Here is a 27,535-nt window from a genome sequence, read left to right on the forward strand (position 1 = left end):
TAGAGGATTCACCCTGCCATTACACAAAGTTGCCTTTTCTGCTATTAGTCTATTCGATAGACGAAGACTGGAGGAGAATCTTTCACCGCGTACTTGGAAGTACTGAAGAGCCGTAATAGAACCAGGATTAGAGGTCTCCCTACACCTCGTAATAGACTTGCGCAAGTCTGAACCACCTGGAGGTTCCGGAAACCAGGTGACGTAGGAGTCTTGGAAGCCACCGGTGTGCGGTTGATTGTTTGTAGCAGAGCGGCTGAGATACAAGTGGAGTCACGGTAAGAAGGCGGATAGCCTCAAAATACACAGGATAACAACGGAGATTTCCGTAAAATATTGAAGTCTTACAGACTAACTCCCTTGCAAATTATATACAGCGCCGGTGAAAAAAGACCGACGGCTGTTGCCATTTGGGATAATCAATTTTAAAAGAGACTAAAACCTGGCACTTTACCCTGCTGTAGTGGACTTGTCATAAATTGTACTGTGCATAAATTTTTATCATAAACTTTTTATCAGGAAGAGACATTATTATTTTTAAGTCCTTTCTAGAAATATATTATACTTTTTGGTTTCGATACAAATTCAAACTTGCATTTATTCATTGGTTTTTATATCATCATTTAGACTGTTATTGTTTTAGGGAGTGTGTGAATGGTTGAAAGAGCAACAATAGTTGGGAATGAATGTATATTGTTTTAGATTTTGATTATTAATTGTGATTTTGGAACTGTTCATCAAATAAACTTTTTTATATACTAGATCTGCTTATTAAATAAATATTTTAAATTTATTTAAGACCATAGTAGGTTTGAATTTATTCCCTAAACTTTTGATCTATTCTCTAGAGGTAATTATATTTGTTTTACATATCTACTGAATCTACTGCTTTAAGTGCCCACTGTTTTATAATAAATTTGTCATTTAAACTGTTACTATCCAGGAAGGGGATAGTTTCACAGTGAGGCTTTGGAGATTAGATTCAGCGCTTCACCCACACTACTGTTCTAAAATAATAAATTAGAAATGGTTAATGCCCAGCAATAAATCAAAACAAAAAATACATAGGAGTATTAATAAATCCCAACTGCATACAAATTACTTGCAGAAAGTCCATAGCAAAGAGATAAAAGTGGATATTCCAAACCACTGTATACTGAAGAAACTGAGTCAGTCACGCATTAGATCCAAATCAGATCTCATAAAAATGGCTGTAGCTAGCGTCCATATAAAATGTCCTACTTACCTCATATGATTGAGGTAAAATTCTGTAAGTGCTGCACTCAATCAAGAAGAGGTTTGGTCTCCATCTTTCTGTAATCCTACTTCGGTTCATACTGGGTATGGTACACTCCCCTCTCCACATTACAGGAAACCAAGCAGAAGAAAAAAAAACCCACACCAAATAGTGCAACACTGTAGGTAAAAGGCATGTCATTTTATTCTTAAAAACATTATTTATGTAAGAACTTACCTGATAAATTAATTTCTTTCATATTAGCAAGAGTCCATGAGCTAGTGACGTATGGGATATACATTCCTACCAGGAGGGGCAAAGTTTCCCAAACCTCAAAATGCCTATAAATACACCCCTCACCACACCCACAATTCAGTTTAACGAATAGCCAAGAAGTGGGGTGATAAGAAAGGAGCGAAAGCATCAAAAAATAAGGAATTGGAATAATTGTGCTTTATACAAAAAAAATCATAACCACCACAAAAAAGGGTGGGCCTCATGGACTCTTGCTAATATGAAAGAAATGAATTTATCAGGTAAGTTCTTACATAAATTATGTTTTCTTTCATGTAATTAGCAAGAGTCCATGAGCTAGTGACGTATGGGATAGCAGATACCCAAGATGTGGAACTTCCACGCAAGAGTCACAAGAGAGGGAGGGATAAAATAAAGACAGCCAATTCCGCTGAAAAAATAATCCACAACCCAAATCAAAAAATGAAATAATAAGCAGCAGAATCAAACTGAAACAGCTGCCTGAAGTACTTTTCTACCAAAAACTGCTTCTGAAGAAGAAAACACATCAAAATTGTAGAATTTAGTAAAAGTATGCAAAGAAGACCAAGTTGCTGCTTTGCAAATTTGATCAACAGAAGCTTCATTCCTAAAAGCCCAGGAAGTAGAAACTGACCTAGTAGAATGAGCTGTAATCCTTTGAGGCGGGGACTTACCCGACTCTACATACGCATGATGAATCAAAGATTTTAACCAAGATGCCAAAGAAATGGTAGAAGCCTTCTGACCTTTCCTGGAACCAGAAAATATAACAAATAGACTGGAAATCTTTCTAAAACCTTTAGTAGCTTCAACATAATATTTCAAAGCTCTTACTACATCCAAAAAATGTAAAGATCTCTCCAGAGAATTCTAAGGATTAGGACACAATTTCTCTACTAATGTTGTTAGAATTCACAACCTTAGGTAAAAATTTAAATGAAGTCCGCAACACCGCCTTATCCTGAAGAAAAATCAGAAAAGGAGATTCACAAGAAAGAGCAGATAATTCAGAAACTCTTCTAGCAGAAGAGATGGCTAAAAGGAACAACACTTTCCAAGAAAGTAATTTAATATCCAGAGAATGCATAGGTTCAAACGGAGGAGCCTGTAAAGCCCTCAGAACCAAATTAAGACTCCAAGGAGGAGAGATTGACTTAATGACAGGCTTGATACGAACCAAAGCCTGTACAAAACAATGAATATCAGGATGATTAGCAATCTTTCTGTGAAAAAGAACAGAAAGAGCAGAGATTTGACCTTTCAAAGAGCTTGCAGACAAACCTTTATCCAAACCATCCTGAAGAAACTGTAAAATTCTAGGAATTCTAAAAGAATGCCAAGAGAATTTATGAGAAGAACACCAAGAAATGCAAGTCTTCCAGACTCTGTAATAAATCTTTCTAGACACAGATTTACGAGCCTGTATCATAGTATTAATCACTGAGTCAGAGAAACCTCTATGACTAAGAATCAAGCGTTCAATTTCCATACCTTCAAATTTAATGATTTGAGATCCTGATGGAAAAATGGGCCTTGAGATAGAAGGTCTGGCCTTAACAGAAGTGTTAAAGGTTGGCAACTTGCCATCCGAACGAGATCTGCATACCAAAACCTTTGAGGCCATGCTGGAGCCACCAGCAATACAAACGAACGTTCCATTAGAATTTTGGAAATCACTTTTGGAAGAAGAACTAGAGGCGGAAAGATATAAGCAGGTCGATAATTCCAAAGAAGCGACAATGCGTCCACTGCTTCCGCCTGAGGATCCCTGGATCTGGACAGATACCTGGGAAGTTTCTTGTTTAGATGAGAGGCCATCAGATCTTTTTCTGGAAGTCCCCAGATTTGAACAATCTGAAGAAATACCTCTGGGTGAAGAGACCATTCGCCTGGATGTAACGTCTGGCGACTGAGATAATCCGCTTCCCAATTGTCTACACCTGGGATGTGAACCGCAGAGATTAGAGCTGGATTCCGCCCATACAAGTATCCGAGATACTTCTTTCATAGCCTGAGGACTGTGAGTCCCACCTTGATGATTGACATATGCCACGGTTGTGACATTGTCTGTCTGAAAACAAATAAACGATTCTCTCTTCAGAAGAGGCCAGAACTGAAGAGCTCTGAAAATCGCACGGAGTTCCAAAATGTTGATTGGTAATTTCGCCTCCTGAAATTCCCAAACCCCCTGCGCTGTCAGAGATCCCCATACAGCTCCCCAACCTGAAAGACTCGCAACTGTTGAGATCACAGTCCAGGTCGGACGAATAAAAGAGGCCCCTTGAATTAGACGATGGTGATTCAACCACCAAGTCAGAGAAGATCGAACATTGGGATTTAAGGATATTAATTGTGTTATCTTTGTATAATCCCTGCACCACTGGTTCAGCATACAAAGCTGGAGAGGTCTCATATGAAAGTGAGCAAAGGGGATCGCGTCCGATGCAGCAGTCATGAGACCTAGAATTTCCATGCACAAAGCTACCGAAGGGAATGATTGAGACTGAAGGTTTCGACAAGCTGAAACCAACTTCAGACGTCTCTTTTCTGTTAGAGACAAAGTCATGGACACTGAATCGATTTGAAAACCCAAAAAGGTTACCTTTGTCTGAGGAATCAAGGAACTCTTTGGTAAATTGATCCTCCAACCATGTCTTTGAAGAAACAACACAAGTTGATTCGTATGAGATTCTGCAGAATGTAAAGACTGAGCAAGTACCAAGATATCGTCCAAATAAGGAAATGCCGCAATACCCTGTTCTCTGATTACAGAGAAAAGGGCACCGAGAACTTTTGAAAAGATCCTTGGAGCTGTTGCTAGGCCAAACGGAAGGGCAACAAACTGGTAATGCTCGTCTAGAAAAGAGAATCTCAGGAACCGATAGTGATCTGGATGAATTGGAATATGAAGATATGCATCCTGTAAGTCTATCGTAGACATATAATGCCCTTGCTGAACAAAAGGCAGAATAGTCCTTATAGTCACCATTTTGAATGTTGGTAATGTATCCTTACATAACGATTCAATATTTTTAGATCCAGAACTGGTCTGAAGGAATTCTCCTTCTTTGGTACAATGAATAGATTTGAGTAAAACCCCAGACCCCATTCCAGAACTGGAACTGGCACAATTACCCCAGCCAACTCTAGGTCTGAAACACATTTCAGAAATGCCTGAGCCTTCACTGGGTTTACTGGAATGCGTGAGAGAAAAAAAATCTTCTCACAGGCGGCCTTACCTTGAAACCTATTCTGTACCCTTGTGAAACAATGTTCTGAATCGAATTGATCCAAATATCTTTGAAAAATCGTAACCTGCCCCCTACCAGCTGTGCTGGAATGAGGGCCGCACCTTCATGCGGATTTGGGAGCTGGTTTTGACTTTCTAAAAGGCTTGGATTTATTCCAGACTGGAGAAGGTTTCCAAACGGAAACCGTTCCTTTAGGGGAAGGGTCAGGCTCTTGTTCCTTATTCTGACGAAAGGAACGAAAACGATTAGCAGCCCTATATTTACCTTTAGATTTTTTGTCCTGAGGCAAAAAGGTTCCTTTCCCCCCAGTAACAGTTGAAATTATAGAATCCAACTGTGAACCAAATAATTTATTACCTTGGAAAGAAAGAGAAAGCAAAGTTGACTTAGAAGTCATATCTGCATTCCAAGATTCCATTCCATAAAGCTCTTCTAGCTAAAATAGCAAAAGACATGTACCTGACAACTATCTGCGTTAGAAAGCTTATCATGACAACTAACACAAACTACAGCCGGAGGAACAGTTACCAAAAGTTTACAACAGATGCACTTAACTTTGGTAGAACCAGCATCAGGCAGCGTCTTTCCAGAAGTAGATTCTGATCCAGGGTCAGGTTGTGACATCTTTCAATATGTAATAGAAAACACAACATATAAAGCAAAATTATCAAATTCCTTAAATGACAGTTTCAGGAATGGGAAAAGATGCAAAATAAGCAAGCCTCTAGCAACCAGAAGCAATAAAAAAGTGAGACTTAAATAATGTGAAAAAAGGTGGAGACCAGTATGACGCCCACATTTTTTGGCGCCAAGTATGACGCCCACATTATTGGCGCCAAGTACAATGCCCATATTTTTTGGCGCCAAGTATGACGCCACATCCTCTGACATAAAAAACGACGCCCACATTTTTTGGCGCAAAAAAACGTCTAACACACATACGTCAAAAAAAATTACGCAACCACGAACAAAACTTCCGGCATCAACTATGGCGCCGGAAATGACAATTTTGTGCCAAAAAAGTTTGCGCCAAGAATGACGCAATAAATTGAAGCATTTTCTGCCCCCGCGAGCTTAACAGCCCACAGAGAAAAAAAGTAAATTGAAAATTTGTTAAGGTAAGAAAAAATTATTTATTCATATGCATTATCCCAAATAATGAAACAGTCTGAATGAAGGAATACTGATTATCCTGAATCATGGCAAATATAAGTTTAAAGACATATATTTAGAACTTTACATATAAAGTGCCCAACCATAGCTTAGAGTGTCATAAATAAAATAAGACTTACTTACCCTAAGACACTCATCTACATATAGTAGATAGCCAAACCTGTACTGAAACGAGAATCAGTAGAGGTAATGGTATATAAGAGTATATCGTCGATCTGAAAAGAGAGGTAGGAGAAGAAATCTCTACGACCGATAACAGAGAACCTATGAAATAGATCCCCTAGAGGAAGACCATTGTATTCAAATAGGCAATACTCTCTTCACATCCCTCTGACATTTACTGCACTCAGAGGAAAACTGAGCTTCAGCCTGCTGCGAAGCGCATATCAATGTAGAATCTAGCACAAACCTACTTCACCACCTCCATGGGAGGCAAAGTTTGTAAAACTGAATTGTGGGTGTGGTGAGGGGTGTATTTATAGGCATTTTGAGGTTTGGGAAACTTTGCCCCTCCTGGTAGGAATGTATATCCCATACGTCACTAGCTCATGGACTCTTGCTAATTACATGAAAGAAATTACATCCATTGGTAAAACATGCTTACACTATTTGACCCCAATCACATGAGGTATCAGCAACAGCACATTAAAGGCAAATATACAATGTTGTTCCTGCTGCAATACAAAACAATTGCAGTGATGTATAAAAAGCAATAGGTCCCGTGTTTTCAGCGTCTGTATCAACGCGTTTCGAAGGTATAAAAATTCCCACACATTCTTCGTCAGAGGTCATAGAAGGTGTGGAAATATTTGCCTTTAATGTGCTGTTGACGATACCTCATATGTGATTGGGGTCAAATAGTGTAAGCATGTTTTACCATTGGATGTAATGTAAGAATAAAATGATAAGCCTTTTACATACAGTGTTGCACTATTTAGTGTGTTTTTTTCTCCTTTTTACACCCTTGGTTTCCTAAATGTGGAGAGGGGAGTGTACCATACCCAGTAAGGACCAAAGTAGGATCACAGAAAGACAGAGACCAAACCTCTTCCAGATTGTGTGCGGCACTTACCTCATATGATTGAGGTGAAATTCTGTAAGTAAAAAATTTATATGTTATTATCTTTAACTACGCTAGCTACAGCCATTTTTATATGATCTGATTTGGATCTAATGTGTGACTGACTCCGTTTCTTTAGTATACAGTGGTTTGAAATATCCACTTTTATCTCTTTGCTACGGACTTTCTGCAATTAAAGGGACACTGAACCCAATTTTTTTCTATCTTGATTCAGATAGAGCATGCCATTTTAGGCAACTTTCTAATTTACTCATACTATCAAATTCTTTTCATTCTCTTGGTATCTTTATTTGAAATGCAAGAATGTAAGTTTAGATGCCGGCCCATTTTTGGTGAACACACTGTTGTTCTTGCTGATTGGTGGGTAAATTCACCTACCAATAAACGAGTGCTTTCCATGGTTCTGAACCCAAAAAATAGCTTAGATGGCTTCTTTTTCAAATAAAGAAAGCAAGAGAACTAAGAAAAATTAATTAGGAGTAAATTAGAAAGTTGTTTAAAATTGCATGCTCTGAATCACGAAAGAAAAAAATTGGGTTCAGTGTCCCTTTAATTTGTATGCAGTTGGGATTTATGAATACTTCTATGTATTTTTGGTTTTGATTTAATGCTGGACATTAACCATTATTATTTTATCAAATTATTTATTGCAGATACATTAGTTGTGCATATTATAAAAATTTTGCTTCAGGTTGGTCTTTTTAGGGTTTCCTTTGCTTGTGCCTTTTTCTACTGTGTGCTTATATATAAAACACACACAGTATATATATATATATATATATATATATATATATATATATATATATATATATATATATATATATATATATATATATATATATATATATTTTTTTTTTTTTTTTTTTTTTTATATTCTCTAGAGGTGGAAGCAAATGTAATGCTTAACCAGTTCTGATGCTTGCTAATATTCCAATTCAATCAAAAGTGCAAAGTCCTGTGTATATTAGGAATCACCCCGTGAACTCACTTTGTTTCCTATATGTATTAAGAAAAAAAAAAAAAAAAAAAAAAAAACAACTATCATAAATCAAACAAACACACACCCACTGCTAAAAATACAACATGCTGATATGAGAAACAAAAAGAATATCTAACCACATTACCTGTTTATTTTGGAATAAAACATATTGTAGTGGTTTATTCGGCAAATGGAAAAATAAACACACACACAAAAAAAAGCTTACAAATTTTAACGATAAGTGGCTTAAATATGAGGGCAATTTAAAGTTAGATTTTCCCAAGAGAAGAATTCTAAAATAGATTATAAATTATATAAAAACAGAAGATTAATGAATGCCAGATTGACCTATATAAGATATTTCACCTAAAATATTTCCTCAGTAGTCACCTTGTAAAAGAACATAATACACTAGATTTTTCTTTACATAAATGTTTTGTAGATGATTCATTCATATAGTCCATATAGGTTTTTTTTTTTAAATGTATAGGGTTTTTTTTATTTTTAAGCAACATTGCCCTGATTTTCAGACTCCTAACCAAGCCCCAAAGTTTTAGGAGTTTACTGATGTAGACCTACTCCAGCTTGCGCCTGTTTGTGTAAAGGGTCTTTTCATATGCAGAGGAATGGGGAGGGGGAGAGTGTCTGCTTTCACTGGGTGTTACAGTCAACCTAATCAAAATGTGCTAAACTGAAAGCTTCTAAGTTTTTAAAAAGGTTTTATACTGGAATATACTGTGCATATTATTCTTTATAGTAGTGTATTACATGTAGTTGTATGAATACTGTACCTTTAAAGTGAATGTAAAGTATCATCAAGTAGTGCCCGTTTTTTTAAAATACTATTAAAAACAGGGGTACTTTCATTGATGAAACTTTACATTGCACCATATTTGTAGAAATACTTACCTCTTCATCTTGAAAGCCGTTAAAGCGCTTCGCCAGCCCGTCGCAAGCCTCTTCCTACGACAGCAATGAAGATTCCGGCATCATCCAATCACGGCTTGATTGGTGGAAGTCCAGAATCGTCATTTCTGAAGTAGGAAGAGGCTTGCGATGGGCGGGGGAAGCGACATCAGTGATCCGGCTTACAAGACCAAGAGGTAAGTATTTCTACAAATATGGTGCAATGTAAAGTTTCATCAATGAAAATGCCCCTGTTTTTAATAGTATTTTTAAAAAGCGGGCACTACTTGATGAAATATTACATTCACTTTAAGTGCAATCAATAAATAATTAGACAAGTACCTTTTTTTGGCTCTCTTACAGAGGTGAAGAATATTAAAAAGAAAAAATACTTATGCAAATGATCTTCTCTAGCGATTTATTTATTAAAACAAAAGCACAGCACAAGTTTAGATCTGTTTTCAGTCACCTAAATGAAATGGTTTTTTTCTTTTCTCACTAATGTTAAAAATAAACTATACAAAACACACACTTTGCAGTATCTTTAATATTAATATTTCATTTTTGGGGCCATAAGCAAACTTGCCTATTTTTTAATTAAATTATTTTATTAGAAAAGAGATCGTACAGAAAATACATCATATACACATTGGCAAAAATTTAAAGCAAATAGAGATGATATTGCTTCTATAAATTCACGGTCTCTTAGAATTTTAAAGTAAAACAATAATAACGAGTTATTATCAAACAATATAACAATAATTTCAAGTAACAGTGGTTCCATCTCAGAGAAAATAACATAGCAATCTATGGTGTAATTTTGACTTCTTATTTGGGGACCACACTGACATCATGCAATTATACATATTGGGTATTTGTTATAGATAGAAAGGATCAAACATTTCTAATATAATCATCCCACATTGCTTGTAACATTATAAAACTTTCAGTATTCCCTTTTTTATATACTGAATATTCCTCCAATTCCAGGAGTTCAGTAACCTTGGCTCGCCACATCGTTAATGAGGGAACCTCTCTGGACTTCCACCTTTAAGCTATAAGAATTTTGACACTGTTGGTAAAAATCCTAAATAAAGGGAGAAGTTGTTTAGAAGGGAGAGGAGTGGTCTTGTTTAATAGCCAAACCAAAGGGTCTGAAGGGATAGTTATTTTAAAGATATGCTCAACTTCCCTTATGGTTTGATACCAAAAGTGGTTGAGCCGGGAGCACCACCACCACATGTGATCCATGCCACTTCCCACATGTCCGCATCTCCAGCATCTATTACTGAGCTTAGGGTATAAACTATGGAGCCTGCGGGGGGTTAAATACCAACAATGGAGGATTTTATAGTTAGTTTCCAAGATAGAGGAAGATGTAGATGACTTTTTTGTATTTAAAAATATTTTAGACGCTGTTTGGGGGAGGATGATGACTCCAGCTCTCTTTCTCACATTTCAGTAGAGTGTGGTAAGTTATCTGGGGGAGGGTGTGTGAGAATTTTGTAAATGGTGGACAGTGAATGTTTAACTGGGGAAGTTACAAGGAATAATTTCTCCATATTGGTGCGAATAAACTTGCCTATTTTTTAAACAGTTAAAACATGAACCATAAAATATAAATGTGTTCTCAAAAAAAACAAAAACAAACATACCACATCTTATGTTGGTCTCATGAAAAATGCCAAAGTCACGCTTGCAGCCAATCCAGAGTGGATATTAGTCATTTATGGATCAGTGGCATTTTCAAAGAAGACCAACACCAAAGTGTGTCAAGTTTTGCCTTTGATACCATGTGTGGATCATTATTGCCTAGACAATTAAGCACTGTAGCATATGCAGTAGCTGATGGAGCTTGCTTGGGCCTGACTCCTGGTGCAAGATAGTATCACTCACAGGTAGAAGGAAAATCTGCCAATTGTACTACAGATTTAAGCAGAGGTTTGCAAGAACACCTCATTTTCACTGAGGATATGAATGTAATTGGAACCTCGAGTCTTTTGATCAGGTATAATGAAGGTGTGGCCTGAAGTGCATACAAAAACAATCTACATTACTCTTATTACACTGAAGTATCAGATTGTAAAAAAAATAAAAATGTAAAATATATTAAAAAGAAAAAAACTAATATCACATTGAAATAAGTATTCAAACCCTTAACTCACTGCTTAGTTGGAGCACCTTTGGCATTGATTACAGCTTTAAATATTTTTGAGTATGATGCGGCAAGCTTTGCACACATGGATTTGGGAATTTTCTGCCATTTTGATCAGCAGATCCTCTCTAGCATTGTCAGGTTGGATGGGGACAGTTAGTGGTCAGCCATTTTCAGGTCTCTCCATAGATGTTCCATTGGGTTCAAGTCTATGCTCTGGCTGGGTCACTCAAGGACATTCACAGAGTTGTCCCTAACCCACTCTTTGTTTTTTCTTGGCTTTGTGCTTAGGGTCATTGTCCTGTTGGAAGCTGAACCTACAGCTAAGTCTGAGGTCCTGAGAGCTTGGGTTTCATGTACCTTTAATTCTTCATTTCATCAGACCAAAGAATTGTTTCTCACATTCTGAGAGTGCTTAAGGTGATTTTTTGAAAATTCCAAGCGGGCTTTCGTGTAGTAGTGCACTGAGGAAAAGATTCTATCTGGCCACTCTGCCATAAACCCTATGCACTCACTCTGCCATAAACCCTATGCACTCACTCTGCCATAAACCCTATGCACTCACTCTGCCATAAACCCTATGCACTCACTCTGCCATAAAGCCCAGATCGGTGGAGTTTTGCAGTGATGTTTGCAAGTTTCTCCCATCTGCATATATGATCTCTTGCTCTTAACCAGAGTGACTATTGGGTTCTTGGTCACCTTTCTTACCAAGGCCCTTCTCCCCCAATTGCTCAGTTTGGCCGGTCCAGTGCTAGAAAAACAAACAAACAACACAACTTCTTACATTTTAGAATTAGAGGTCACTAAGCTCTTGGGGACCTCCATTGCAGCCAAAAAAGAAATTGTAGCCTCAGCACAAGCCTGTCTCTGAGCTTTGCATTTCCTTTGACCTTATATATTGGTTTTTGCTCTGATATGCATTTACAGATGTAAGATCTTATATTGACAGATGTGCACCTTTCCAAATCATGTCCAATCAATTGAATTTGCCACAGGTGGACTCCAATCAAAGTGTAGAAACATCTCAAAGATAATCCAGGGACATGGGATGCACCAGAGCTAAATTGCAAGTGTCATAGCAAAGGATCTGAGTCAATGTGATATTTCAATGCACTATAACCATATTTACTAATTAAAAACCATGTACTGTTAGGTGACATTTCACATGGACATACATGTGCTGCGGAATCTGTTGACGCTCTACAACTTCACTCTGCAAATCATATATAAAAAAAAAATACCTTATTAAAGGGTCATGAAACCACATTTTATTTTGTGATTCAAAGAGAGCGTACAGTTAAAAAAAAATAAAAAAATTGTTTCTAATTTACTTATATTTGCGTCGTTCTTCAGTTATTCTTTGTTGAAGAGATACCTAGGTAGGTGTCTGGAGCACTACATGGCAGGAAATAGTGCTGTCATCTAGTCCTCTTGCAAATAGATAACATTCTTGGAAAGCTACTGCCATATAGTGTTCCAGACATGTTCACACTCCTGAGCTTATAGCCCCGTGTTCAATTTTATAATAGAAGTAAATTAGAAAGTTAAATGCTCTGAATAATGAAAGAAAAAATTTGGGTTTCATGTCCCTTTAAAAAATAAAAACCCCTGGGCTTTCAAAAGAACTACTTGGTTTTGCATAAAAAAAAAAAAAAAAGATTACATTTTAAAACGACCCTTTATGTAATGTTCCTTTAAACTATTGCTGAATGTATGGTCATAATATTCCACACTGCACATCTTTATAGGTTTATAAACTCATCATCTGCATGAATTGCTAAAATTGGTTTAACGCATTAATAAATTACACATTAACTATAAAACAAAGTGCTTTTCTGAATTTTATTAGCATTCTATTGCAAACATTTAGGGATAAGCCACTATGACAATTAACCTTAATGAATGTGTGCTAAATCACAAGCAGAATGCTTCTTACAATTAAAAAAGTAAATTATTAACATATAAAACAGCTTTCCTTACAATGGATTAAGTTTTTAGATTTTAGGCTTTATTTATAAAAGTAACAAAAAAAAATATATATATATATATATATATATATATATATATATATATATATATATATATTCTTGAAAGCAAGTAAAGTAAGGTCGAGGGATGTAAAAAGTACAAATAAAGTAACTTCACAGTGCAAAAATTACACTTGCTAAGTGTTAGATCATGAAATGTTTGCACTAGTGACCTGCAGTGCCGCATATAACCAGGGGTTAAACACATAGTTAAAGAGATAGTAAAGTCCAAATTAAACTTACTTAAGTTTTTTTTTACAGCTAGAGGGCGTTAATTCATGCGTTTCATATAAATAGCATTGTGCTCATGCACATGGAGTTATTTAAGAGTCAGCACTAATTGCGTGAAATGCAAGTCTGTCAAAAGATCTGAGATACAGAGGCAGTCAGCAGAAGCTTAGATACAAGGTAATTACAGAGGTAAAAAAAATATTTTTCTATAACAGTGTTGGTTATTCAAAACTGTGGAATGGTAAAAAAAAGGGGATTATCGAACTTTTTAAACAATAATATTTTTGGTGCTTACTATCCTTTTAAAGTAATAACGCAGAAATCCCAGAGAACGGCTGATCCCAAGCGGATACAGCGTATGAGCCAATAGGCAACAATAGTTGCAAGATATAGCTATGTGACAATCGCTAATGATTAAATAAAAGGGTTGGGCAGCACTCCAAAAATGTAGAGAGAGAGAGAGAAAAAAAACAAAAAAACAAAAACAAAAAAAAAAAAAAACACAACCTTTATTAGAAGCTAACACATTGACAACATTTTGGGGCTCCTGCCCCTTTGTCAGCATAACACACTTAATGTGCCGATTGTTCTCAGGCAGATCCACTGAGCAACACTGACAATACAGAGTAAATAAATTACGCACTACGGTGACAAACTTTCACAAAAGTTCAGGATATTCTCTTACATTATATATAACTTTTGTTTTCCCTAAATATAATACTGTAACCACAGGCATACACACACATATAAAAGTATTGCAAAAGAAATACGATTAGCTCTGAAAAAGTGAGGATTTTCTTATTATCAGGACCTGAAATGCCCCCATTACATATGTTGTTGAGAAATCAAATAAAACATATTCAGAGTGTAACGTCCATACTGTTGCTTCTATGGACTGTATGGATTTCATAAGCTTAGTAAGTAAATATGAAGCCAAATTTACGAGGAATGCATACAGGGCATGTACACATGGGCAATTTTTTTTTATATAGATATATTTCTCACCTGTTGAAAATCACATTTATAAAGGGATAAAACTCAGCTTTCATGTAGAGAAGACGTGTTAAGAGACTTTTCAATTCATTCCATGATTAGATGTACTTAGTTATCTTGATATTCTTTGATGAAAGCATACGTAGATAGGCTAGGGATCACCAATACACTACTGGGAGCAAGCTGGTGATTGGTGGCTACACAAATATGCCTCTTGTTATTGCCTCACAAGATGTGTTCAGCTATCTCCCAGTAGTGTTTAATCCCTGTGCAAGTAACATTGCAATGATAAAAAGCTTTAATACATTACAGCATTTTCATTTTGCAATTTCATGTACCTTTAAGGGTCACTTAAAGACTGATACATCATCTTGTATCATACCCAGGCACCAATAGGTTCTTACACATTGTGCATAGCATCAATTAGAGGCTGTGTATTTGCAATGGAGTAATGCCTTTATTCACAATAAACATAAAACTTTCCTCATCTCTTTCAAGGTTACTCTCCTGCTTCTGTTTATAGTACTTGTCTCATACTGCTTCATGTCCTTTACAGAATGTCCCCTCTACAAATCCTTACAGATGCAGAACTTCCTCAAGGAGAAAATGATTTAAAGTTATTGCTCCACACTTCTGAACATGTTACATTGGAGCACTTGCCAAGCTACTTCTTTAAAGAGCATTTCAAACTCTAATCTAAAAAAATAAATATATCACATCCTTTAAAAAGGCATTCGCAACGCTTTCATGAATTATTTTACCCACTTTTCATGTAATTTAGCTCTGAAAATTGTGGGTTTGCTTATTATCAGGACATGAAATGCACCCCCGCTGACTGATCAAGGCACATCCTACTACATATGTCCTTAAATGACTTCCTTTTCATAAAATACAATGTGCTTCATAATAACAGAATGCCTGTGGTTATCCTTGTTGTCTGCAGTCTTAGATTCAAGCCCAGATTGGTTTTTTAAAGTGAATGTCAATTTTGATGCTTAAGTGTCCGGTTTTTAAAAATTCTATTAAAAACAAGGGGCACTTTAATTAATCAAAATTTACATTTCTCTCCTGTTGTGTGAAAAAAAAAAAAACACCTTTTAATCTTCACAGCAGCTCCAGCTTTCTCCACCCGTCGCAAAGCCTCTTCCTGGGTCTAAAATGAGGAATCCAGCTTCCTTCAATCAAGGCATTGAATCAGACACTGATTCCCCCGGGGGGTAAGCCGTGAGTGGAGGATGACCTATCCATCATTTCTGAAGTCAGAAATGGCTTGCAACGACCGGAAGAAGCTGGAGCTGCTGTCAAGATTAAAAGGTAAGTTTATTTTCACAACAGGAGTGAAATGTAAATTTTGATGAATTAAAATGCCCCGGTTTTTTAAATGAATTTTAAAAAAAAACAGGCACTTTAGCATAAAAATTGACATTCACTTTAAAATATGCAGAGTGGTAGGTGGAATTTAGCTATTGAAAAAGCAAACAAGAAATCAATCACTTTTAAAATGTTTAGACTTGGCTGGTATGTTATCCTATACTGTCCCTTTAAATGAGTTCAATTCACTTACTCATATTTCTACAAATCCTAAACAAGCTCAAGATTAGATTGTAAGCTTTATGGGGCTTGTGTACTGTACAATTTGTATCTGCATTATAAAATTGCAAAGTACTGTGTATATGGAGAGCGTGGAATAAAGATAGATACAAAATAAATTGATCATCTGAAAAAAAGGATTAGCAAAAGAAACTGGGGAACAAACAAACAAACTGAACAAAACGCTAAAATTAAAGCCATGTTAATTATATACCATATTTTACACCAGTTTAAAACCATTTAAACTTCTAAATCTTTACAAGGAAAGAAAACTGGAACAAAACCAGAATAAAGCAGATCAGCTGTTACCCAAAGAATCATTTTCTAGTAATCATTTACCATTTTACATCCAAAGACTACCACTTCAGGAATGTTAGCAATCTATCACGCAACTTCTCTAAAGGACCAAGTTAGCAGTAAAATAAAGTCACCTAATTTGTAAGAGCATTTGATTACACGAACGTCCCTTAGTAATTAAAATACTTTGCTACTCCTAAGCATGACAGAGCAAGTGAACCAATCAAGGAGCTGCCTATGCACATAGAAACCAATCACTGATTATGTCCAACACTGGCTTAGCTGGGCTTTTGCTGAGGGTCCTTAGCTACTTCTTACCAAGTGAGATTAGAGCCTGTTATTACTGCAATAGCACGTTCCTTAAAAGACATCTCTGTTGTGTTGCTGTAATATTTTAATAACAATTTTAAATTAACATCCCTTTTACTATAAAATTAGTTTTCAATTACTAAACGCCACGCACCATTTGCCTTATTTAGCAGAGCCAATCTGGGCTTTAGTTCAGACAATAAGGTAAGCCTCTGCCATAAAGTAAGTATAAAATTTATGTTTTTGCAGTTATTCTATGATAAAGCCACTTAGGGACACATATGTAGCCTGGTTAGCCTTCATAAGTCAGTACGGTACATTTCAAGTCAGGAGAACTAGACTACATTTTGAGCGCTAAATTACATGAGAAGGGGCAAAATAAATAATGAAAATATAATGCAAAGTTGTTACGTTACACATAACTAAACATTTTACATAAAATCTCAAGATGTTTACTATCCCTTTAATAACCTAAATAAAAATGTTATTCAACATGCCAAAAGCTACACATTCAAGTGTCTTCCAAACCTTCAATTTCAGTTTAGTTTTCAAAGTATTTCCTTTAGAATCCCCCTAAAGTACAACTTTTAATCAGTTACTGGAGCTCTGGACACAGCAAATTTACCTAAGTCAACGTCCTATGGGAGGACACATCATGATCATGTTACAGCTGATGTGGACATTTTGTACTATATGACAGACAGGACTTTATTTATAAACCATATACATTTATATATATCTAACTTCACTGGCCAGTAACAAGATACAATACTTTTCCTCATTTACAACACTTGAAGCTCCTCAACTGTATAATTCCTGTTTCTCTAAATGTATTTAACTCATATTTCTAAATCAGCATGTATATGTATGATTATGAATAGTTAGTACTCTTTCAATTAGGTTTAAGCGGTATATAATTTTGCTTTAATTTAGAAGTGCAAATTCATATTTTATTAAGGTAAAAAATATACACAGAGACATTATACAGGTACATATCCCCAAATCCAAACTTTTTAATCAATATTTAAATTTTTAAAAAAATACAGCTTCTGAAGGTACAATCTATACAAAAGTATTAGAAATTATATCAAAAACGACCTTTAGGTTGCATGTATAAGCTGTATTATGACGTAAATATTGCGTACATGACAAAGATAATGTTGATTACACTTGGTTCCATTCCCTCTCCAAACTAACCCATTTTAAAAAGATACAAATATTTCAAAATCCAATATGACTCAGAATACACACACACACTATACAGTTGTGCTCATAAGTTTACATGCCCTGGCAGAATTTATGATTTCTTGGACATTTTTCAGAGACTATGAATGAGAACACAAAAACTTTTCTTTCACTCATGGTAAGTGTTTGGCTGAAGCCATTTATTATCAGTCAACTGTGTTTACTCTTTTTAAATCATAATGACAACAGAAACTACCCAAATGATCCTGATCAAAAGTTTACATACCCTGGTGAGTTTGGCCTGATAACATGCACACAAGTTGACACAAAGGGGTTTGAATGGCTATTAAAGGTAACCATCCTCACCTGTGATCTGTTTGCTTGTAATTAGTGTGTGTGTATAAAAGGTCAATGAGTTTCAGGACTCCTGACAGACACTTGCATTTTTCATCCAGTGCTGCACTGACGATTCTGGATTCAGAGTCATAGGGGAAATCAAAAGAATTGTCAAAAGGATCTGCAGGAAAATGTATTTGAACTGTATAAAACAGGAAAGGGATATAAAAAGATATCCAAGGAACTGAGAATGCAAATCAGCAGTGTTCAAACTCTAATAAAAAAGTGGAAAATGAGGGGTTCTGTTGAAACCAAACCACGGTCAGGCAGACCAACTAAAATTTCAGCAACAACTGCCAAGAAAATTGTTCGGTATGCAAAGAAAAGCCCACAAATAACTTCAGGTGAAATACAAGACTCTCTGAAAACATGTGGTGTGGCTGTTTCAAGATGCACAATAATGAGGCACTTAAATAAAGATGGGCTGCATGGTCGAGTCGCCAGAAGTTATTAACACGCAAATGCCACAAAGTATCCCACTTACAATACGTCAAACAGCACAGAGACAAGCCTTAAACCTTGTGGCACAAAGTCATTTGGAGTGATGAGACCAAAATTGAGCTTTTTGGCCACAACCATAAACGCTACATTTGTAGAGGAGTCAACAAGGCCTATGATGAAAGGTACACCATTCCTACTGTGAAACACGGAGGAGGATCGCTGATGTTTTGGGGATGTGTGAGCTACAAAATTCACAGGAAATTTGGTCAGAATTGATGGCAAGATGAATGCAGTATGTTATCAAACAGAACCCCTAATTTTCCACTTCTTGATTAGAGTTTGTACACTGCTGATTTGCATTCTCAATTCCTTGGATATCTTTTCATATCCCTTTCCTGTTTTATACAGTTCAACTATCTTTTTCCCAGAGATCCTTTGACAATTCTTTTTCTTTCCCCATGACTCAGAATCCAGAAAAGTCAATGCAGCACTGGATGAAAGATGCAAGGGTCTGTCAGGAGTCCAGAAACTCATTGACCTTTTATACACACTCACTAATTACAAGAAAACATATCACAGGTGAGGATTGTTACCTTTAATAGCCATTCAAACCCCTTTGTGTCAATCACAAGGCTATGTAAACTTTTGATCAGGGTCATTCGGGTAGTTTCTGTTGTCATTATGATTTAAAAAGAGTAAACACAGTTGATTGATAATAAAGGGCTTCAGCCAAACACTAACCATGAGTGAAAGAAAAGTTTGTATTATCATTCATATTCACTGAAAAATGGCCAAGAAATCATAAATTCTGCCAGGGTATGTAAACTTAAGAGCACAAATGTATATAAAAATATGGTGATTGCCGTCTCCTCCACAGATCTAGAGGGCCCCTTCCTGAGTAAGAAGTTTAGCACCACAGAACCTTCCACTAGAACTAGGTTAAATCAATTTATTAAATCCTTAGTTGTTTACTCCTGAGAGCTATTGGAATTCATTACAGCTATGAACCACTTTGGCCAAATTCAGTAAACAAAGGCCAAGAACAACAAATCTTGATTTCTTACCTTAATGTCCCATTCTCTCCCTTGTCCAGGCTGGTGAAGCGGCTATATAGACGAGTTATCTGGCTGTGGGAAACTAAACCAGAAGGAGAATTAGAGATTGGCAGCATTCATCATACATCCTCTATGTTATGGAATATGGCAGCATCAGGCCAGTTGTCAATTACAAGTTATTACATTCAACATTGCAAAGTAATTATGCATAACAAAAATTTGTTTGTTGAGAATATTAGCAATTACATCTAATACAGAAGAAATAGGTTTTAAAGAAGTGTAGATTATAAATTTTTTAAATAAACTTTAATACTCTTGGTATCTTTTAATCGAAGAAGCAGCAATTCGCTCCAGGAACCTAGCAGCCAATTAAAATGGGCAAACAAGTTCAGCCACCAATAAGCGACTAGCTCCTGAACCTATCTAGATATCCTTTTCAATAAAGGATAACAAGAAAATTAAGCAAAGTAGGTAATAGAAGTACATTTGGAAGTTGTATAAAATAGTGTGCTCTAGCTGAACCATGAAAGAAAATTTTGGGTTTCATGTCCCTTTAAATTAGACATAGTATCAATCTTGTAATCAAAGCATTCGTCACCAGAAATGGTATCAGGCAGGTTTATCATCAACAAATCTAGCCATTTGGGAGATATTATTGAATAAGCTTAGTAGAAAGTGAAAATGGTAAATATGTGAATAAAAATATGGAATTTTAAATGGCCATAATAGTCAAAAAAAGACATCCTCAAATGTGTTAAAATAACAGGCTCTGTGTCTATCCGCGCGCTATTGTGTGTTTAACCCCTACACACAGTGAAAGTGCCCCTTGGGACCTGTGTGCCCACAAATGAGTGTAAAAAGGCAAGGGAGTACTTTTATATTGATCGATTAGATACTTTATTATATTTTACACTAACATTGCAAAAGGTAATATTAGGATTATAGCTTAACAAATAAAATGAAATTTGTTAGAAAAAAATAAAATAATCTACTACTCATTTGAAATTCAGAGTAAATGCTATTGTATTGTCTTTTTATCTTGCATTTGTTGATTATTCAAATCTACTGTGTTTACTGGTCCTTTAACTAATTTATTTAACCCCTTAACGACACACATCGTACAGGGTACGTCATACACAAACTGGTTGTTAAAGACAAACAACGTACCCTGTATGTTGTTAGGGGTTTAAAGCAGCTGCAAGCGATCCTGATCGCTCCCAGACACTTTCAAGGTATTGCCGTGATGCCTCGATATTGAGGCATCACTGCAGTACTTTTTTTTTTTTTTGGAACATCGATGCAGATAGGCCCTCTCTGCTTTGGCCAGTGATGGTGCCGATCGTTGGTGGGTGGGAGCAGCTGCAGGGAGGCGGGTGGGCGGCCCATTGCTGGACAAGTTCAGGTGACGACACCGGCCACTGTTCAGGGAAGGTGGGCGGGAGCTTGAGAGGGGGGTTGGAAGCGCGCGCGCAGGCGACTATCCAATCGGTGGGAGAGAGAGAGAGAGAGAGAGAGGGGGGAAGAGGGAGAGGGGAAAGGTTGTTGGAAATGGGATCTGGGAGGGGGAAGGATATTGAGGGGGGCAGCTACACTACGGGAAGAAACAAAAAAAGCTAATTTGTTAAGAAATTGGGTACTGGCAGGCAACTGCCAGTACCTAAAATGGCCACATATAGGAAGAGGGGGAAACTACACTGCAGAAACTATTATTAAAAAAAAAAAAAAAAAAACACGCTTTTATTTTAGTACTGGCAGACTTTCTGCCAGTACTTAAGATGGCGGTGACAATTGTGGGATGGGGGAGGGAAGAGAACTGTTTGTGAAGGGTCAGGGAGGGATAAAGAGGGTGGGATGTGTCAGGTGGGAGACTGATCTCTGCACTAAAGCTAAAATTAACTCTACAAGCTGCCTAATTAACCCCTTCACTGCTGGGCATACTACAAGTGTGGTGCGCAGTAACATTTAGCTGTCTTCTAATTATCAAAAAGAAACACCAATGCCATATATGTCTGCTATTTATAAACAAAGGGGATCCGAGAGAAGCATTCACAACCATGTGTGCCATAATTGCACAAGCTAATTGTAAATAATTTCAGTAAGAAACCTAAACTTTGTGAAAAATTTAGCGTTTTTTTTCTTTTTGGATCGCATTTGGCGGTGAAATGGTGGCATGAAATATACCAAAATGGGCATAGATCAATACTTTGGGTTGTCTACTACACTACAAGCTACCTAATTAACCCCTTCACTGCTGGGCATAATACAAGTGTGGTGCGCAGCGGCATTTAACGGCCTTCTAATTACCAAATAGCAACGCCGAAGTCATATATATCTGCAATTTCTGAAGAAAGGGGATCCCAGAAAAGCATTTACAACCATTTGTGCCATAATTGCACAAAATGTTTGTAAATCATTTCAGTGAGAAACCTAGTTTGTGAAAAGTGTTCCAATGTAACTATCGCTAATATTTTTTTTTGGGGGGGGGGGGGGGAATAGTTCTGAAATAGCAAAGTGCTACTTGTATTTATTGCCCTGTAACTTGCAAAAAAAGCAAAGAACATGTAAACATTTGGGTATTTCTAAACTCACGAAAAAAATTACACTATTTAGCATGGTTGTTTTTTGGTGGTTGTAGATGTATAACAGATTTTGGAGGTCAAAGTTAGAAAAAGTGTGTGTGGGGGGGGTTTCTTCTTTTTTTTCCCCATCATATAATTTAATATAAAAAATTTTTTTTTTTATAAAATAAGATATGATGAAAATAATGGTTTCTTTAAAAAGTCCATTTAATGGCGAGAAAAAACGGTATAGAATATGTGTGGGTACAGTAAATGAGTAAGAGGAAAATTACAGCTAAACACAAAATATAGCCCTGGTCCTTAAGGGTAAGAAATTGAAAAATGGCCTTGTCCTTAAAGGGACACTAAACGATGAAAAAAATTTAACTTAAACATTTCAATAGATATATTTTAATCATATTTGTAATTAGTTTTGCGTGTCATATTTTTACCGTACATTAGTTATGCAGCTCCAAAATTTTATTGATTTCCAAACCCACCAATTTAATCTTATTTTTCTTTCACGAATCGTCTACGATAACCTGAGTTATCAAGATGTCCGACTTTGTGAGTAATGCGCAATCATCTAGAAACGTCATTACATATGTCACCTTCCATTTACACCGCAGACCGTCTGAATCGATATTTCCAAACAGATGTTACCCAGGAATAGACAATGTAAGATCATTACGCTGCGCTGCGAGAATAACCCTTACTTTAACGAGCATTTAAATACATAAATATTTCATTAGGAGAATAATGATGAATGAAACCTCTAATATTTTAAAATGCATTTCTTAAGGATCTAAGTAGTTTATTTAATTACTCAAGGATTTAGTTACTATTAGTGTTGGATGCTATATGTGTGGTATCAGCGGCACCACCGACGTCTGAACTTGCAAAGCAAATAAGAAAAGAGGTTGTGGAGATTACAACCTCTGGTAAGTATTGCGGTAGGCTATTTCTTGCTTGTGTAAGTACCGACTGAAAATGGAATCTGTTGATTACCGTGCTGCTAATGGGACTATACATCTCCCCTTGTAAAATGATAGCTAAATCAGACTAAGTACTCAGGAGGATCCCCCGATTATTCTCTATATATATTTTGCCCCGCTAATAAGCATATATCTTGTGAACAGTTGGATACTACAACAACAGCCGTTACGATAAATTAAAAGCTAAAAATGTGCTCCCAGCAATAACTTGATATAAAGCAGTACTGTTCGTGTAGTGTGCTGATCTAAATTGCCTAAGCAGTAGTACAGAGTAAAGATCTAAGAGACACTAAAAATATGTCAGGGAAGTTAGCTGTGTTAGGGTACTGGTGAGAAGCCCTGGAACTTCTGTGTTTTCAGATAGCCTTAGGTTGCCTCAATTGCAAATGTTGATGTTGTCACGTACAACTATTTATATTATGTTTATGTACTAGGGGTAGCACTTATTTATACTTGGGGGTATCTCCAATTTCATTCAACCTTAATTTAATTCCTTGATTTACAGACCGTTAATATCAGGCTTCAATTCTCTGTGACATGTATACACACTCATTTACAGTAGATCACATTTCTTAACCTCTTAAGGACATATGACGGAATTTTTCCGTCATAAAACAATTGAGCAAACTGAAAGCTGTGTCCTTAAAGGGTTAATTGAAGAATTTATGTAACTTATTTGTAATGTTGCTTGGATCCTCCTGAGTACTTAGTCTGATTTAGCTATCATTTTACAAGGGGAGATGTATAGTCCCATTAGCAGCACGGTAATCAACTGATTCCATTTTTAGTCGGTACTTACACAAGCAAGAAATAGCCTATCGCAATACTTAGCAGAGGTTGTAATCTCCACAGCCTCTTCTTTTCTTATTTGCTTTGCAAGTTCAGACGTCAGTGGTGCCGCTGATAACGATACCACACATATAGCATCCAACACTATAGTGCTATGGGTTATAGACAGCAGTATATTATAGCGAAACCTAGACACCTGTTGGCAACTACCTCCTTTTTTATCCAGTTACTGTAGAACAGCCAATATTTGTATTTATTAAAGGGTTGTTGTGAGCATTTTATCACTGTTTGCCTAACCTAATTTATTCGTGAATTCAAAAAGCACCTAGCTTTTATATTGTCTACATGTTCAGTATATAATACCCCCAGTGACAACAGGAGGTTTATAGCGAGCGTGGGTATATACAAAATCTTTTTCCCCCTGAATATTGAGCATACAATTACAAATCCTGCTGTTCTTTATAATTCAAGACAATTATGTTTCTCTCATAGTTTGTTTAGGATTAGCTTGTAATCAAGCCGTACACAGTATGAATAGGAGTACCTATTCAATCGATCTAATTTTGAAAAGCGCATGCGTGTCGCAAGTAACTTGTTATGGGTAAGTCTGGCATCTAAGTGGTAATATGCGCATGCGCTAATGGACATATAGTATTGCGCATGCGCTGGGTGACGAATACAAGCAATAATGAGATGCAAGAAATCGCGCTGTGATTGGATAATAGTTTTTGCATTGACGTCAGCAGAAACGGGGTTTGGCTTTGATGGCGTTTTTTTAAAATGTAATATATTATTTTATTCATCTTCTAACACTCGTTTTCCATTCTAAGTGGGTTAGTTTGGCTAATGAGGGTTTATAGATACGATTGATTAAAATTTAGACAACGAAAAAGTAAAAGTTTTGGAATCTTTAAGGGGTTAATGTGAGCAACAAACATTGAAAAAAATAATAAGCAAATTTTATCTCAAATGTTTGCTGGCTGGTGCGCACATTAAAAAGGAAGAACACAAAAAAATAATATATATATTTATATATATTATAATATATCTTTAGCATGGAATACACTAATCAGATATTGTATTCCCTATGTTACCCGAGTTTATTGCAGTATGATAATGACAATATCAAATGCCTGGCAAATCATTTTGAAAGTTTTTGAAAATTAATTCTTCAAGCTGTACAGAAAACAAAAAAGTAATGTAAATCACTTCTGAGTTTCAATACTTTTTATAAGTATTTATAACCATAATAATAGCTACTTTGCTTTTGTTGTATAAACGGACAATCATTCACCCTTTAAAGGGACAGTCTACACTAAAATTTGTATTGTTTAAAAAGATAACGCTTTACTACCCAATTTCCCAGCTTTGCACAACCAACATTGATATATTAATATACCTGATAACATTTAAACCTCTAAATGTCTGCCTGTTTCTAAGCCACTATAGACAGCCTCTTATCACATGCTTTTTTATTTGCTTTTCACAACAGGAGATTGCTAGTTCATGTGGGCCATATAGATAACATTATTTTCACGCCCAAGGAGTAATATTTATGAGGTAGCACAAAACAGTACTAAATGCAAGTCAATAGATAATAAATACAAATAAATAAAAAGTCATGTGACCTGGGGGCTGTCAGAAGATGCTTAGATACAATTTAATCACAGATAAAAAGTGATTATCTTTTAAAACAATAAATAGGAGCCATGGCTATCTGGCGTCCGTTCTTTGTCAAGTTCTTCTCTAAACAGCTCCCAAATACACTAGAATGTGTCAACTTGAGTCTTTTTCTCTGAGCAGGTACAATATTGTTCAAACAGGATTATACAAATGAATAAAATAATCTCTAGGACCACACAATTTCCTTCTTATTCAACACCACAAAACTTTTAATCAAGATTAATTGGCTACAGTTACTGAGTTCTTGCTGAAAAATGAAAAGGATATGAACCCCAAAAATGTTCTTGTGTGAGACGAACATTTTTTTAAAAAAACAATTTTATTATTTCATTATCAAATTTGCTTTGTTCCCATAGTAATTCTTTGTTGAAGCAATATCAAGGTAGGCGTCTGCCATCTAGTGCTCTTAGAAATAGGTAACATTCTTGCAAAAATGCTGCCATTTAGTGCTCCAGACATGCACAATCCTGAGCTTACTGCTCTGCTTTTCAACAAAATATACCAAGAACATTTGATAATAGAAGTAAATTATAAAGGTTGTTTAGAATTTGCTATATATGAATCAGGAGAGAAAAAAAATTAGGGTTTCATGTCCCTTTTAACTTCAATATTAACTTTATAATCTGACAGCTAAATATATGAATTGTTCATGGAGGGGAATTATAATTTGACCACACACATTGTGTCCATCCGTGTATATTACTAAGAGCTGCTGAGTTAAAAAGATAAAGGTCAGTCCTTCTTTAGTTATGATCATAAAGGTGATAGTTTAGAATCTGTAAATTTGTGCTACATCCAAGTAAGAAGAGAGGACACACAGCAAAGACAGACAGACACACAGTCCAACAGCAGCTTATGTAGACATAACAGCATATGGCTAACATTTCCCCATTATCCAACAGAAGTCTGGCACTGGTTTTATTTTAGGTAAATTGAAACCCAAACGATCACTATCCAACCACCTAAAGACAAACCTAAATCAGTACAATACAAAGGTAATGGTAGGTCAGTCTGTTCGCTTAAATAACACTAGGAAGTACAATCAATGTTACCCCTTCGCTGCCACATAAGGCTACAAAAACGAATTACATAACAACCAATGGGTTAACACGAATACCAAATTAAAAAAAAGCCATATTTCCAGAACAATACAGGGTTAGTTACATTTAGCACTTACAGCCAGTCTCCTTCTTGATTTCCTCGATCTCCTCGTCTCTCAGTAAACTAGAAGCACGGGAGCCCATTCTGATGACAGACACTTCCTAGTACAGTCAGTCACAGTGCAGCAAAAGCCTGATAACCTGCCTCTTCAATATTTCAACAGATGGGCGTGGTTAATCATATCAGCCCCCTGCGCCACGACCCTTTAGAAAAGTCACTCTCTATCATTGGATACAAATGCGCTTAAACCAGCCTCTTTCTAGTACACACCAATCATATAATCTATCGACATTTCAGAAACGCCTTCATTTGGCTATTCGATCCTGCCTACAGTTTAACCACGCTCACTGGTTCTTATTTTTTTTTTTTACAGAAGTAGACAACTTTATTTAAAACTGTAAACAGTTACAGTTTTGCAGTACAATGATTATTGCGTGAGGTTACTGAGTCATGTAAATGAATAAAATATTTATTGGAGGCGCAAGACTCTTTAAAATTATCAACAAGAAGCAATTGAAAGGGACGTAAATATTCTGTTCCAGGGTAATAATAAAAAAAAAACGGTGGGTTATTTATATATAAAGGGACATGATATCCAAATCAACATAGAGATGTGCAGTGCAGGCAATATTTCCTAGTCAGCTTTTTACAGCTATGTTTTTGTTTTAAATCTAATGTGTGTAGGCTCCCTCCATTACTTATTGTCACAGCACCATACAAGAGGCCGTGGAGTGGACTATTCAGGAAGAAAAGATTTATCACAAGGC

At 36.2% G+C, this 27,535-nt stretch overlaps 1 protein-coding gene across 1 annotated transcript in view; it reads right to left on the minus strand.

The window, feature by feature from the left end:
* Positions 1 to 26,941, minus strand: part of CHP1 (calcineurin like EF-hand protein 1) — an 86,616-nt gene extending 59,675 nt beyond the window's left edge. Inside the window, exons 1-2 of the mRNA XM_053697873.1 lie at positions 26,785 to 26,941; positions 19,592 to 19,664 (exon numbers count right to left, since the gene is read on the minus strand). Of these exons, the coding sequence (XP_053553848.1) occupies positions 19,592 to 19,664; positions 26,785 to 26,851 (140 nt within the window). The 5' untranslated portion in view covers positions 26,852 to 26,941. The remainder of the gene's footprint in view (positions 1 to 19,591; positions 19,665 to 26,784) is intronic.
* Positions 26,942 to 27,535: the final 594 nt, after the last annotated feature.

The sequence above is a fragment of the Bombina bombina genome, chromosome 1 (genome assembly GCF_027579735.1).
Source record: "Bombina bombina isolate aBomBom1 chromosome 1, aBomBom1.pri, whole genome shotgun sequence".
Lineage (NCBI taxonomy): Eukaryota > Metazoa > Chordata > Amphibia > Anura > Bombinatoridae > Bombina > Bombina bombina.